Source organism: Lissotriton vulgaris, chromosome 1_1 (assembly GCF_964263255.1).
Source record: "Lissotriton vulgaris chromosome 1_1, aLisVul1.2, whole genome shotgun sequence".
NCBI classification, from domain to species: Eukaryota; Metazoa; Chordata; class Amphibia; order Caudata; family Salamandridae; genus Lissotriton; species Lissotriton vulgaris.
This window is the reverse complement of record NC_141685.1, coordinates 2,054,475,044-2,054,489,853: the sequence shown is the minus strand read 5'-3', so window position 1 is coordinate 2,054,489,853 and position 14,810 is coordinate 2,054,475,044. Positions and strand designations below refer to the sequence as shown.

Sequence of the window (14,810 nt, the reverse complement as noted above, 5' to 3'; positions counted from 1 at the left end):
ACTTCCATAGGAAAAATACAATGATAACAACGCTAGTTATTATCATTGTATTTTTCCTTTGGAGGAGTGGGGTGACGCTCCTCCACCTTAGAGGGAGGAGCCACCACTGTTACTAATGCCTTTTGCATTCTTACATCAGTTCTCCCCTCTAAGAACTTAAGGCTGTGTGCAGATTATTTGTGATGTTCATAGCATTTCTATAAGCTGTCTTCATTCTGCATTTACTAATTTGGGCTGATTTTTTCATTGACAATAAAATGATCTTTTTATTCTTGCAGTTGCAATGCTCTTCTTCTATACTATTTGCTAATTCTTTAGATACATGTCTTCACTATCATGAATATTCTAATCAATTTCCTATCTTTAAATTCACACTACATGTCTCCTACTAATAATCAGTTAGAGTATGACTACCAAAATTCCATCTTTAAAAGAGAGTTACATATTCCAGCCCTCATTAAAGCCTTCAGCTGTTTAAAAAAAGCAAGGTTTTGGTCACCTGGGGCCAAATTCAAAGGGGACTCTTTCACTTCACTTTGAGAAATACAGACTTGCACATTTGGATGACATTAGAAAAATTTACTTGTAGGTGATTCAACTATTGCATCTGTCAATGCACCTTCGCAAGTTGTGAACAGGCGCCTATGCAGAAAACATTAGCACAGTAAGTTGTGATGTTCTTAATGAATTAGGAAAGGGTTGTGTGGCTCTTGGCAAAACAAGTTTGTATGAAATTGGGTTTCTTGATTGAGGGGGGTGAAGATCCTTGTCAAGCAACAACCAAAGTCTGTGTTAGGGTGAACCACAAAAGTCACCAAATTAACCTGTGCTTAACCCTTTGGTAGCTTAGCACAAGAGTAGTCAGCCTTAACTTAGAAGTCAATCAATCAATCAAAACATTTATAGAGCGTGCTACTCACCCGTAGGTTTCTCAAGACGCTGGGGGAGGGGGGTAGTGCCGCTACTGCTCGAAGAGCCAGGTGTTGAGGTGTTTCCTGAATGTGAGGTGGTCCTGGGTCAGTCATAGGTGGGCGGGGAGGAAGTTCCACGTCTTGGCCGCCAGGTAGGAGAATGATCTTCCTCCGGCGGTGGTTATGCGGATCCGTGGGACGGTGGCGAGGGCGAGGTTGGCGGAGCGGAGTTTGCGTGTTGGAGTGTAGAACGTGAGGCGGTTGTTGAGGTATTCGGGACCTATGTCGTGGAGCGCTTTGTGTGTGTGGGTGAGGAGCCTGAACGTGATCCTTTTGTTGACAGGGAGCCAGTGCAGGTCTCTCAGGTGGCGGGGATGTCGAAGATGAGTGGTGCGGATGCGTTCTGTATGCATTGGAGTCTTTTCTAAAGTTTGACTGTGGTTCCTGCGTATAGGGCATTTCCGTAGTCTAGTCGGCTGGTGACGAGGGCCTGGGTGACCATCTTTCTAGTTCCGGTAGGGATCCACCGGAAGATCTTGCGGAGCATGCGCAGGGTGTTGAAGCATGAGGATGAGATGGTGTTGACTTGCTTGGTCATCGTGAGAGAGGAGTCCAGGATGAATCCCAGGTTGCGTGTGTGTTCAGTGGGTGTCGGTGCGGTGCCCAGTGCTGTGGGCCACCAGGAGTCGTCCCAGGCAAAAATGGGGATGGTCCGAGGATGAAGACCTCCGTCTTGTCTGAGTTCAGTTTCAGACGGCTGAGTTTCATCCATTCAGCGACGTTTTTCATTCCTTCCTGGAAGTTGAGTTTGGCGGTGGCTGGGTCTTTGGTGAGGGAGAGTTTCAGCTGGGTGTTGTCGGCGTATAAGATGATGTTGAGGTTGTGTTTGCATGCGATGGTGGCGAGGGAGCTCATGTAGATATTGAAGAGGGTTGGGCTGAGCGATGAGCCTTGGGGTATGCCGCCGATGATCTCGGTGGCCGCGGAGTGGAAGGGAGGGAGGCGGACTCTCTGGGTTCTGTAGGAGAGGATTGAAGTGATCCATCCAGGGCTTTACCTTGGATCCTGGTGTTGTGGAGGCGGGATATTAGGGTGCGATGGCAGACTGTATCAAAGGCGGCTGTAAGGTCTAGGAGGATAAGGGCGGTTGTTTCCCCATTGTCTAGTAGGGTCCTGATGTCGTCGGTGGCTGCGATGAAGGCGGTCTCGGTGCTGTGGTTGGCTCGAAATCAAGACTGGGATGAGTCAAGGGAACCTTTGGCCTCGAGGAATGCGGTCAGCTGTTTATTGATGATCTTCTCGATAACTTTTGCAGGGAAGAGAAGAAGAGAGATGGGCCAGAAGTTCTTGAGGTCTTTAGGGTCCGCTGTGGGTTTCTTCAGTAGAGCATTGATCTCTGCGTGCTTCCAGCTCTCTGGGAAGGTGGCGGACGCGAGGGAGTTGTTTATGACGTTCCCTAGGTGGGGAGCGATGATGGTGTCAGCTTTGTTGAAGATGTGGTGAGGGCATGGGTCGGAGTTAGAGCCGGAGTGGATGGTGTTCATAGCGTGGGCGGTGTCTTCGGTGCTGATGGGAGTCCAAGCACTGAGGGTGGTTTTAGGGGGCGTTGGTTCGGTGGCTGGGGGCAGAGTCTGGACGCTGAAGCTGTCGTGGATAACGGTGATCTTGCGGTGAAAGAACGTGGCGAGGGAGTTGCAGAGGTCTTGCAATGGTGTGATGTTGTTGCTGCTGGCGCTGGGATTGGAGAGCTCTTTTACGATGCTGAAGAGTTCCTTGCTGTTGTGTGTGTTGTTGTCCATCTGTTCTTTGAACAATGTCTTTTTGGTGGTGCGGATCAGCTGGTGATGTTTGCGAGTGGCGTTCTTAAGGGCTGTCATGTTTTCTGTCCCCTGTTCGCGGCGCCAGGTTTTCTTGAGGGTTCGGCAGGATTTCTTTGATTCTTTGAGGTCATCGGTGAACCATGTTGTTTTCCTGTTGCCGGGCTTGCCTTGGGGGTTCTTCAGTGGTGGAAGGGCATCGGCGCAGTTGATGATCCACTGTGTGAGGTTGCGGGCTGCGTTGTTGGTGTCAGTAGTGTTGATTGGTGGATTCTGGCTCAGTGATGTGGTAAGCTGGTCTGCGGTGACTTTGCTCCAGCATCTACGGGGGATCAGTTGCGGGCGGTGGAAATGTGGTATTCTTAAAGGTGAAGTGGATGCAGCTGTGGTCGGTCCAGTGTAGTCCAGTGGAGTGGCTGAAGGCAACGTGGCTGCTGGTGGAGAAGATGGGGTCGAGCGTGTGGCCGGCGTTGTGGGATGGGGTGTTCACCAGTTGCTTGAGTCAGAGGTTGGCGAGGTTGACGAGCAGGATGGTGGTGTTGTTGTCATTGTTGTTCTCCAGGTGGAAGTTCAGGTCCCCTGATGAGGCGAGGGCATGTGGGCTGATGAAGTCAGTGATGGCTTCACTGAATTGTGTGCGTGGGCCCGGGGGTCTGTAGATGAGGGTTCCTCTGAGGGTGGTCTTGGGGTCGGTGTGGATATAGAAGTGTACGTGTTGGGCGGTGGTGAGGGCATCTTCGGAGTTGGTTGTGACGCTGATGGTGTTCCTGTAGATGATGGCGATTCCTCCTCCGATTTGGTTGACACAGTCCTTTCGGCGATCTTGTAGCCATCCGGGATGGCAATGGCGATGTCGAGGGCTGAGGAGGCGTTCATCCAGGTTTCTGTGAGGAAGGCAACATCTGGTGCTGTTGTGTCGAGGAGGTCCCAGAGTTCGACGGCGTGCTTGTGGACGGAGCGGGTGTTGAGCAGGATGCACTTGAGGTGGTTGTTGTTTAAGCCTGGTCCGGGTGGTGGGGTGCAGGTTCAGATGCAGGTGTATTTGCAGGTTAGGCAGGAGAAGGGTCCATGGGTGCACTTCGGAGTGGCTTGGTATCAGGAGGATGGTTGGTCGTTGTTGAGTGCGTGGAGGGTGGCGGGGTCGTACTTCCGTCGGGTTTCTTGGTTTCGGTGGTAACGCGTTAAGTATTTTTGCGGACCACAAACATTAATAAAGTGTAAACACAACTCAAGAAAAGTCTCACACCAATTTAGGAAAATAAAGAAAAAATGTATAAATAACTTACACATCAGACAAACAAAAATCCAATTAAAAAAGCTGGAGATATGCAAAAAGTCAAAATTTTAGGTGAGTATAATACCTAAAAGCCCAATGTGTCAATTGCGATCATCTGGTCTTGCTAGACCATGGGAAAGACACAAGTTCAGGCCAACTGCAATGGAGTGCGGGCCAGATACATGGACCAGGTTAGTTCTGCTAAAATGTTACCTTCTCAAAGTCGGTTGCAACAAGCCCAGAAGGAAGGTGTGGCATTGCAAAAGTTTATTTTGCAAAGTCAAATCGGCAGTTGAAATCTGCATACAGCTGCAAAGGCAGGCTTGGGACATGTTTTAAAGGACTACTTACGTCAGTGGCACAATAAGTGCTACAGGTGGAGCAGACTGTGAGGAGTGGAGACAGCATCGTGGATAGTCCTCACTGTAGCTCGAAGAGCGAACTGCCATCTCAGATTGTCATCGCTATAGCACAAAGATTGGGTCAGGTGTTGCAGATGGTCACTGCGGCACAAAGAGTTGGGACTTGACATGGATGGTAATTGCGGGTGGCAGATTCTCCACACCAATGGGCTTGTTTATTATCTCAAAGAGCATACAAATTCATGATTTCACCCTTTCTTTCCTGGGAACAAGGAGATGGGCCTCTATCCTTCAGCAGCAAGTGAGGCCTCAAGTAGGACAGTCCTCTGTAGAACAAGGCAGGCTTCAAGCATCAGGGTAGTTTTCTGAGAAAGAAGGCAAACGTCATGCAGAAGGGCAGTCCTCTCACTACAAGGCTGCCTTTTGTAATTGTTTTAAAGGTCCAGGGGTGTACTGAAGAGAGTCTCTGAGGGTCCAATATTTATACGTGGTGTCAGCCATTTAAGTGGGAGAAACATTTAGACATGCCCCCACATCTGGTTCTATAATCTTCTACCCTGCCCAGGCTACAAGGAGCCTAGACTGACCAAGTTATAGCGTCAAGTTCTTTGTGTGCTGGAGGGAGCTCCTATGAAATGTAGGTGAGGCAGGGAACAGCTCCACATGCCCCATCCTAGGAGGAATAATCAAAGGCCAACTGGTAACTATTCACTGTCATGTGAGGCAGGACACACGCTGCACGCACCAAATGTTTAGTGTAGGAAAGTGCCTCTTTTGACATGATAAGCTCCCACTTTTTGCTTAATGCCTGATGCAGGCTGTGATATCGACTGTGAATCCCTGCTAACCAGGTTCCCAGTGCCAGATATCTTTTCTAAAACTGTACCATGATTGGCACAAATTCAGCCACCCTTGTAAATCCCTAGTGAAAGGTACCCCTGGTACTTGGGGCATAGGTACTGAAGAGTGCTCACTGGGGCAGCCAGAGGAATTGTGCCACCCCAGGCACCCCTCACCAAGAACATGTAAACTGCCAGTGCAGGCTGCATGTCTTAGTGCAGAAGAAAATTGACACCAAACCCTACCTGCTATCTCTAGGACTTCAACAATTGTGGTGTGCTGTGTCGTCCTGTATCTGTGAGGACTCTAAAAACCCCTGAGCTCCTCCAGTTTTGGCAAAATCACAACAAACTTCCCTTGAAGTGAAGGAATCTCTCCCCTGCACACCGTAGGCCTTGAGCCAGCTGAGTCTGGTTTGTCGAAGTGCTGCTCTCTGACCAAAAGAGGTACCCCAGCTCAGTAGGGTCAGATCTGTCTACCCACCAAGTTAAGCCGCACCAGGACCTACCGGAGCTACACCGTACCAATACCCAGGGTAGCCCATCCCCTACAGAAAACAGTGAGACCAGGAGTCTGTGCTGGACTCTAATGACAATAGAAACAAGCCCTCATTGCTGGACATCAAGACCCCTGAGACCCACATCCTGAGTGGCCCAGCTGTCCCGGAATCTACTCTCCAAGTTACCTGCTCCTGAATCTGAACACTTCTGGACGCACGTCACCAGGCTGACAAAGCTTCTCTGCACCCAGCCCCACAGGCCTCAGTAATGAATAACCAATTATAATTTCATGGTCCTGCACCCTTGAGATCTCCTCTCTTCAGTGGGACTCACAGGACTTACCACTAAGTCCTCCTGTGCAGTGTCTTTCCAGGTGACTCCAATTGTCATAGTGCAACAGCTACCAACACCTGGTCCCGAACGTCTGCTGCTGGTACTTTTGACCTGGTTCTGATATCGACCTAAAACCAGAAAGTTTTGCATGGTTTTATATGAATTTTCTGATTTTCTCTATTGACTTCAATGTTGCGTAATGGTGCACAAAAGTAATATATTTTTTAAACCCTTAAAAATCATAACGTCTAAAATACTTACTATCGATATTTTTGTATAAATTGGTCTCTGGTTTAGTATTGAGTGGGTTTCTCATTTATTGCCTCTATGAGTACAACAAATGCTTAGCCCTACCCTCTGATAAGCCTAACTGCTTGCCCACATTACCACACAAAGAGTATTAGTGTTAGCCAATTTAACCTCTGGACTCTCTGCACAGTGTACTTCATTTTAGTACATGATATAGAGAACCATCTTCCTATAGTTAGGACAAGAAAATGCCATTTTTCTAAAGGGCCCTTTTCAGAACTGTGACGTAAAATCCGAATATGCCAATAAAAAAGATTTCAAATCACAATTCTTTGGTGATCAAATATGAATTGTCTACCTGTTCCCAATCAAAAGTTAGCACATATTAGATGGAATAAGGCAACTCAAAGTTTTCCTTTGGAGGAGGTAGGATTTGCAGTAGTAAATTCATATTTAAGAGTTTTTCATTACCTAGACATGTAAAATCTAAATGTACATATCCAACTTATTAAATACACAGCACACTGCCCTATGGGATGTATAGGCCCTACCTTATGGGTGACATTTATATTTAGGCTTGCAAATTGTTTATTTTTCCAAGTCACATTGGTAGTTTAAAACTGCACACAGTCTGCAAATGGCAGGCCTGAGAAGTATTTTAAAGGGCTACTTAAGTGGGTAGCACAATAACAGCTGAAGGCCCAATAGTATCATCTAATTTACAGGGCCTGGGGACACACAGTACCACTTTACTAGGGATTTTTAAGAGAATTACATTTGCCAATTGGGTGAAGGCCAATGTTATCATGTGTAAAGGAGTAAGCGCAAGCACTTTAGCACTGATTAGCAGTGGCAAAGTGCACGGAGTCTGAAGGCCAACACAAACACATTTACGCAACAGGAGTTGGTAAAGCAAAAGGTTTGGGGCGAAGACCACACCAAAGGCTGTCAGGTCTAACAGTTTGGCGCTCCAAAGCTCCAGGCACTTGCTTCATCATGGTTTCTCAGTCTTAAATGAAGTTTATTGTATCTCGATTAGCTTGTTCCTCTATGAGATTATTGCAGCTCATTACATTAATTTTTCCTCTTTAATAGTGAGATGTTAACATGTCCCTCTCCATAGGCAAATCCTTAGAAAAAAGGCCTTTGGAGCCCACCTTAAAAAATTTAGGTCGCAGACCCATGAAGAAATGTATGACAAACACACTAAGGGCCCGATGTAGGTAGTCCGTTACCGATCGGTAACGGCCGAAAATACCGATTTTTGGCCCTTACCGATCGGTAAACAGCCATCGAGATGTAGGGAACAAAAAAAAATAAAAATCGGAGTGAAAACCGATTCGGAATGAGTACCGAATGGAAAAGATTCCGATACGTACATACCGAAAATCGGATATGTAACGAATCGGTAACACACCGAATCGGATGCAAACACCGATTCGGTCAATGTACCGAATCGGTAGTGACACCGAATCGGAAAATAACCGATTCGGTCCATGTACCGAATCGGTAGTGACACCGATTTGGAAATTATCCGAATCGGTCCATGTACCGATTCGGTAGACACACCGAATCGGAATGAAGCCGATTCGGTCCATGTACCGAATCGGTAGATACACCGAATCGGACATGAGCCGATTCGGAGAACATACCGATTCGTATGATTCACCGATCGGGAAATTCCCCGATTCCGACAGATGGGGAGATGTAGGGAGGCACAGAAACACCGAAATCGGCTCAAATTCGGTAGAATTCACTCAGTATTTACCATGGATTACAATCAGGTGGTAACCAACTCCAACCCATATAAACAGCCCCAAAATGCATTGCAACTTGCAGGATGGCAGCTTTTTATGTCATTGCGAGGCGGCTACGGCTACAGCAGGAAGGACAGAGGGAATGGCTAAGAAATGAACAGGTCTACAGACAGAGGATAACCCTGTTCATGCTCACAGAGGCAGAGATCCTACAGAGATACAGGCTGGACTCTGACACCATACTTGAGCTCATCAGGGACCTCAAACCATTCTTGGACCACCACACCCCAAGGGCACACGCCATCCCAGCACACGTCCAGGTGCTATGCAGCCTACACCTGCTTCCGTCTGGCAGCTATCAAAGTGGAGTTGCAGCGGCAGGAGGGGTGAGCCAGAGCAGCCTGTCAAGGTTCTTCCACACATTCCTTGACGCCATGATACACAGGATGGACCAATACATCTCTTTCCCTGCAACCCACGCAGAACTGCTACAAACTAAAGCTGACTTCTACCAGATGGCACAATTTCCCCAAATCATTGGCTGCATAGATGGCACGCACATTCCGATTTGCCCACCAGCGGACACAGAATACATATACCGCAATCGGAAGTCTACACACACCATCAACGTGCAGGTGATCTGCAATGCGAAGTGCACCATCACAGACCTGGTAGCAAAATTTCCAGGGAGTACCCATGACTCCTATATTTTCCAACAGAGCGGCATCTATGCACGGCTGATGGCTGGCGAATTTGGTGAAGGATACCTCCTAGGTGAGACACATCATCAGACCCCCATAACACACAGTAGCTAGGTGGAATACATGTATGCATGTGTGTAATGTTACCCCTTTCTCTTCCAGGCGACAGTGCATATGCCCTCCGCTCATTCATACTCACCCCCTACCTCAACCCCTCCACACCCAGCCAAAGGAGGTATAACCGGGCCCACATACGCACAAGGAATGTCGTCGAATGGACCTTTGGCATCTGGAAAAGTAGATTCAGATGCCTGCACAAGAGTGGAGGTGCAAAGCAGTATACCCCCATCACCTGCTGCAAGATCATAGCTGTATGTGCAATGTTACACAACCTTGCGGTGAAGAAGGGCACTGAGGTGGAGTTGTCTGACTACGAGGACCATGACGACGACGAAGCTGTGCCACTGACACAGCCAGCTGGGGTGTGTACGCCAAGTGATGGCAGATACAGACGTGAGGAGATTACAGGAAACTATTTCTGAGTGAGTACAGATGCAAAGACAGGTAAATGGTTGTGGTGAAAAAACAATTTTTAATACTGTTGCAACACAGTTACTGCACTGATGTGCAACAAAAAAAAGGTGTAATAGCAAAGAAAACAAAAGTCTAAGGTCCAGGTTGCCTCACCCGCCCTTGCAAGGCTATTTCTTTGAGCGCTTTGCAGCCCCACTGGGGTGTCCCTCAGCCCCCTCAGAATGACCAGCGGCATCTGCGGAGCGCCTGGTGCTCCTGCGTGGCTCTGACGCAGCGCTGGCCGGGCTGCTGCGGCTGCTGCTGTCCCCAGCATCCCCCAGGTCCAGGGCAGGATTTGCGGCAGTGTTAGAGATAATCATGGCCTCCATTGCTGTCGTGATGCGGGCCATTCCCCTTGTTATCTCTGCCGTATTTTGTGTGAGACTAGACTCCATGTTGGCACTGCGCTGACAGAGTTGTGCCGTTGCAGCAGCAAGGCGGCTCATGGAGCGGTTCTGCACCCGGGCATCCCGCCTGCGCACCAGCTCATGCTCCTCCAGTCTGCCACATAACTGGGTTATTGCAGTGGTTAGCCTGCCTAAACCTGCTGCTACCTCCTTGTTTGAATCCACAAAGGCCTGAAATCCTTTCACCATTTCCCCCATCTGCAGGTTGTGCTGCAGGAGCTGGCGTTGGCAGGCCATGATGGATTTCGCCTGCTGCCTTTGGATCTTTACCATATTACCTTCGAGGCCCAGGAAGACATTGCCCTCCGCTGCTGGTGCTGCAGTGGTGGGAATGGCACGGCGCCGGGTACTGCTGCTGCCGGCCTGCTGGGTGGGCTGGGGTGCCACTGGTGGGGGTGTGGTGCTGGCCGGGGCCTGAGCCCCTGCTCCCAGGACAGAGTGTACTGGTGCCACAGCCATGATCGTGGCAGGAGCTGGTGTAGGTGGAAGGAGGTCCCTTGTCGGGGAGTTCTCTGGGGAGAACTGCAAGGGGGGTGTGCTCGGCATTTGTGGGGAGTGCAGTGCTTCAAAGTCTATTACCAGGTCTCCCTCTATACCAAGCCCTATGGTGTTTTCGTCCTCATCCTCCTCGGCAGCCTGACTGGTGCTCGGCCCTGCGAGTGCAGTGGTAGATGGTGCTGCTGCCTCTGTTGTCATTGTTTGTCCGCCTGATGGTGCCCCTAGGTACAAAGAAGCATTTGTAAATTGAGTGCCGATGTATTACAGTCAGTACAATTAAAGCATTCCACATGTCCTTGCATCTCCTTAGAATGTGTTCCACTGTTTCCTGTCTTGTGATTCTGCACTGCCATATTTTGCTAACTTCTGCTGACTACATGTACCATGATGCTTGTCTCTTGTATGTTGGTTACAGTACTGTGCTGGGGTTTGGCTATGCATTGTGTCTAATGGGGAGGTGTCTGGTAGGGTGTGTCATGATGCGCATGCTTCTTACCTGTAGCTGTAGCTCTGGCTGAGCTGTCCAGGGTCCCAATTCCGGTTACGCTCTCCCTCTCAATGGTGGTGGACACCATTTCCTCGAGGTCTGTGAGGGGTGGCGCCGGGTTCCTGCCTCCACCAGTGCCTCCAGCCTGCCTCTGGATCTCTGCCATCTTCCGTTTGGTCAGGCTGCGGATGTCATAGAAACGCTTCTTCAGCTCATCCAGGGACCTGGGGGTGACACCCACAGCATTCACCTTTTGGGCGATTTCGCTCCAGAGCCTCCTCTTGGTGCTGTCTGGCACATTGAGGGACAGCTTTCCAAATAGCTGCCGGTGCACCCTCACCACCTCCTCAACCAACACCTGCAGCTCGATGCTGCTGAACTTAGGCTTCCTCTTCTGGGTGGACTTCTGGCTCTCACTCTGGTTTGCCATCTTGATCAGAACAGTTCACTACCTCCTACTCCCACTGCTGCTAACTGTGAGTGTTCAGCTCAGGCTGGCTCTCCAGAAAGTTCTTAATTAGCTGCACCTGCCAGGGTTGCCACTCCCTGTTTGGGTGGGGGAGGGGAGCCACCTCATTGGCTGAATCCGCTTTTGCCGATTCGGCTTTTACCGAATCGGATATTACCGAATCGGTAAAATCCGATTCGGTATTGTCCGAATCGGATTTTACCGATTCGGTTTCTTCAATGCATTCCTATGGGCTTTTTGGCCATGGGTGTGTTTTCATACCTACGATTCGTTAATAGCCGATTCGGATTTTAGCAACTCGGCTATTTCCGATTCGGTGGTAGCCGATTCGGCTATTTCCGAATCGGTGGTAGCCGATTCGGTACTTTCCGATTCGGTCCGTGCCGATTCGGTACGTACCGATTCACATTACCGATGCCGACCGATTCGCTATTATTTCGCCGTTTGTTTGCTACATCTCGTTTTCCGAATTCAGAATACCGATTCGGCCCGCCTCGGTATTTTGAAATCGGAAAATCCCTTTTACCTACATCGGGCCCTAAACCCTTTATCCACAGGCCTATCAATTTTTCACATTCAATGGAAATTCATATAAAGTTAAATACATTTCAGTGCAATATGATGATGCCAATAATTAGTCAGAATCAAGGCCTTTAGGTGATATTTTCATATTTGCAAGAGTGATACCAACTAATTTTCTTTTGTGACAGCTTACCTAAAGCCACCTATGTTAGACCACATCCCTAATTGATTTACGTAAGCGTATCCACTGCTGTTATCCATTTAAAATTCTATCTTTCTTGGTTCGCTTCTGTAAACTGTAACAGTGCAATGTCTCTAACATGTCAATCTGTGATTTATTTTAGAAGCATGCTAACATCATTTCAAGACAGCTCCTTGTTTTCAACCTGCAACTCAGACTGCAAATGTTCATCAAGCCAATGGGATCCTGTTTGTGGAGACAACGGAATGACATACATGTCTGCTTGCTTTGCTGGCTGCAAAACTTCTGCTGGGTTCGGGATAAATAGAGTAAGCACATCTTTTTTTCTATGTCATTTAAATTTCCACTTCCCTTGCCTTTTCTCTGAACCTTTTGTATTTAGGTCATTCTGCTGACTGGGACCTGCTGTTGGAAAGTGGATTATTAGTAGTGATAAGTAGTGACTTACCATTAGTAATAAGGCCACAAGCACTTCAGTTAGGGTCTCAATAAATTATTCTCTTGCTCAATCCTTGGTAGCTGGCAACGAGCAGGCAGGCTTAACTAGGAGACAAGTATTGAAAAACACCAGTACATTAAATAAGTGAGAGACAAAACACAACTGCAATTTTTAAGAATAGATTATCTTTTTATGAACAAATACCCACCAAACCGACAAAAATCCAATGTAGGGAACCAGCGATATGAATTTTAAAAGAATAAACACTTTCAAGTGTTTACAAACATAGAGTGCCACTTTGGTTGTGATGACCGGGACACAGATAAAGTTTGAGGCTGACCACGATAGAGCCCCGCTCGGATACACTAAGCACTCCGAAAAAATGTTACCTCCAGACTTAGACACTTTTATGGAGGATTTTTCTCTCGGTGTCGAGCGGTCTCAATGTCGATTTAATGCAATGTCACTTAATTTCTTGTCCGCAAGGCCTTGGTCAAATCCTGGAAGTCTGCAGCTCCAGAACTTTCAGCAGCACGATCCTAAAATACATACCTGGTAGCGGTTTAAGGTAGCCAAATTGACTCTCGACGCCGAGTCAGTCACCTTCTGGAAATTTTTCCTGATGTTTCCTCTGATCCGCTCTCTGCCCGTTCACAACCTTTATGGGAAATATGCCTCTGTCCTATAGGCCATCTTCACAGGAGTCGGCCCTGAGAGTTAATTCAATGAAGTATTTTGAGATGTACAGGCCTGAGCCTGGAAGAAATGGCTGTTTCCCTAGGAGAGGCGAGAGCCTCAAGCCATTCCCCATCATCCAGTCCCACTACCTCATAACCCCATTTGGTTCTGAGATGGAGAAGGGGGTCAGGCATATTATTAACAAGCTTTTTGTAGATTAGTGAAATTGCCATCTTGGGAAGGTGCCCATCTTGTATCCTGTCCTCTAGTGGGGATTACTCTGGTGGGTTCTCTCCCCTAGGTATTGCTGCCTGTAGCGCGTGTCTAATCTGTAGATATCTGAATAGTTCTGTATCAACTAGTAGGTATTCTTCCTTCAGTTGGGCGAAGGAAATTACCCCCATCCTCCATAGGTCCCTAACTGCGGGAATACCAATCAAGTCCCACAGATCAAAGCATCTAGTGAATCTTAGAGTGCCTAGTAGTGCAGCATACCAGAGTGGGGTGGCTAGCGTAATCTTATCGTTCAAGCCCAAACTCATTGTGGCAGTCCACCACACCAGAACGGCATGGTCAGTGGGCCCCATCAGTTTCAATTTGGAGGGGTTAGCATACAGCGCCCCCTTAAAACCTTTGCCGGGGAGCAGCCATCTATCCATGTTAATCCCTGGATCGCTCTGAGGTACGTACGTACATTCGTTTACTGAAGTGAGTTGAGCCGCCCAGTAATATCTTTTAATGTTTAGGAGGGCTATACCCCCATCATGTCAGCCTCTAGTCAGCTTAGGACTTGACATCCAAGGTGGCTTCCCCTCCCATAGGAGTTCTCTCAGAGCTCAGTCCACTTTCATTGGGTGTGGCATGTTTTGCAAGGCGTAGAGGAAGTGTGGAAGGGACATTATTTTGAACAGGGCTGCACGCCCCAACAGGGTCAGTGGGAGCATTTTCCAATGCAAGACATCACTCCTGAGTCTTTGTAATAGGGGAGGAGATTCTGATCATGAAAAAGCGTCGGGCCCTTGGAGAAATGGATGCCCAGGTATTTGAATTCTGTTGTGACTTCGACAATAGTGAACCCTCTGGGTAAGATTGGCGATTTACCACTGAGGACATAGAGAACAGACTTAGACCAGTTAATAGTGTACCCGGAAAACTGTTCAAACACTATGATGCACTCTATTAAGGGAGGACGCAGCTGATGCCAGGTATAAAAAAATGTAATCGGCATACAGTGAAATGCGGACCTCCCATTCCTCAGCCCATCTTAGCCCTCTAATAATCAGGTCTTTCCGTATCCACATCGCCAGAGGTTCCAACATGAGGGAGAAAAGTAGTGGGGAGAGGGGACAACTCTGTTGAGTGCCCCTTCCGAGCACAAAAGTTGAGGATACTCAGTTATTAACCACTATTTGAGATAGCGGATTTGCATATAGGAGGCGTTTCCAGCGCAGAAAGCCCGGGCCGAACCCGATTTACCTCAATACTGCAAATATATATGGCCATTCGATGGTATCAAATGCCATGGCCGCCTCAAGTGACACCACCACTGCGTCTTCCTATATCGTGGTGGCCCGATAAAGTATCCCGTGCAATCTCCGCAGATTAAGAGAGGTATTCCTGGCTGACATAAAGCCAGACTGGTCGGAGAGTTCTAGCTTCGTAATTACAGTTAGCAAACAGGTTGCAAGTAATTTAGCCAGAATCTTGGCTTCTGCATTTAGCAGTGAAATGGACCTGTAGGAGGAACAGAGATGTTTGGGCTTCCCACTTTTATTGATGACCACTATAG

General features: G+C 48.1%; 1 protein-coding gene across 1 annotated transcript in view; it reads left to right on the top strand.

Moving 5' to 3' along the window:
• Positions 1-14,810, top strand: part of LOC147751601 (solute carrier organic anion transporter family member 1C1-like) — a 569,256-nt gene that overhangs the window by 393,517 nt on the left and 160,929 nt on the right. The window contains exon 11 of the mRNA XM_086920557.1: positions 12,047-12,212. Coding sequence (XP_086776683.1) covers positions 12,047-12,212 — 166 coding nt within the window. The remainder of the gene's footprint in view (positions 1-12,046; positions 12,213-14,810) is intronic.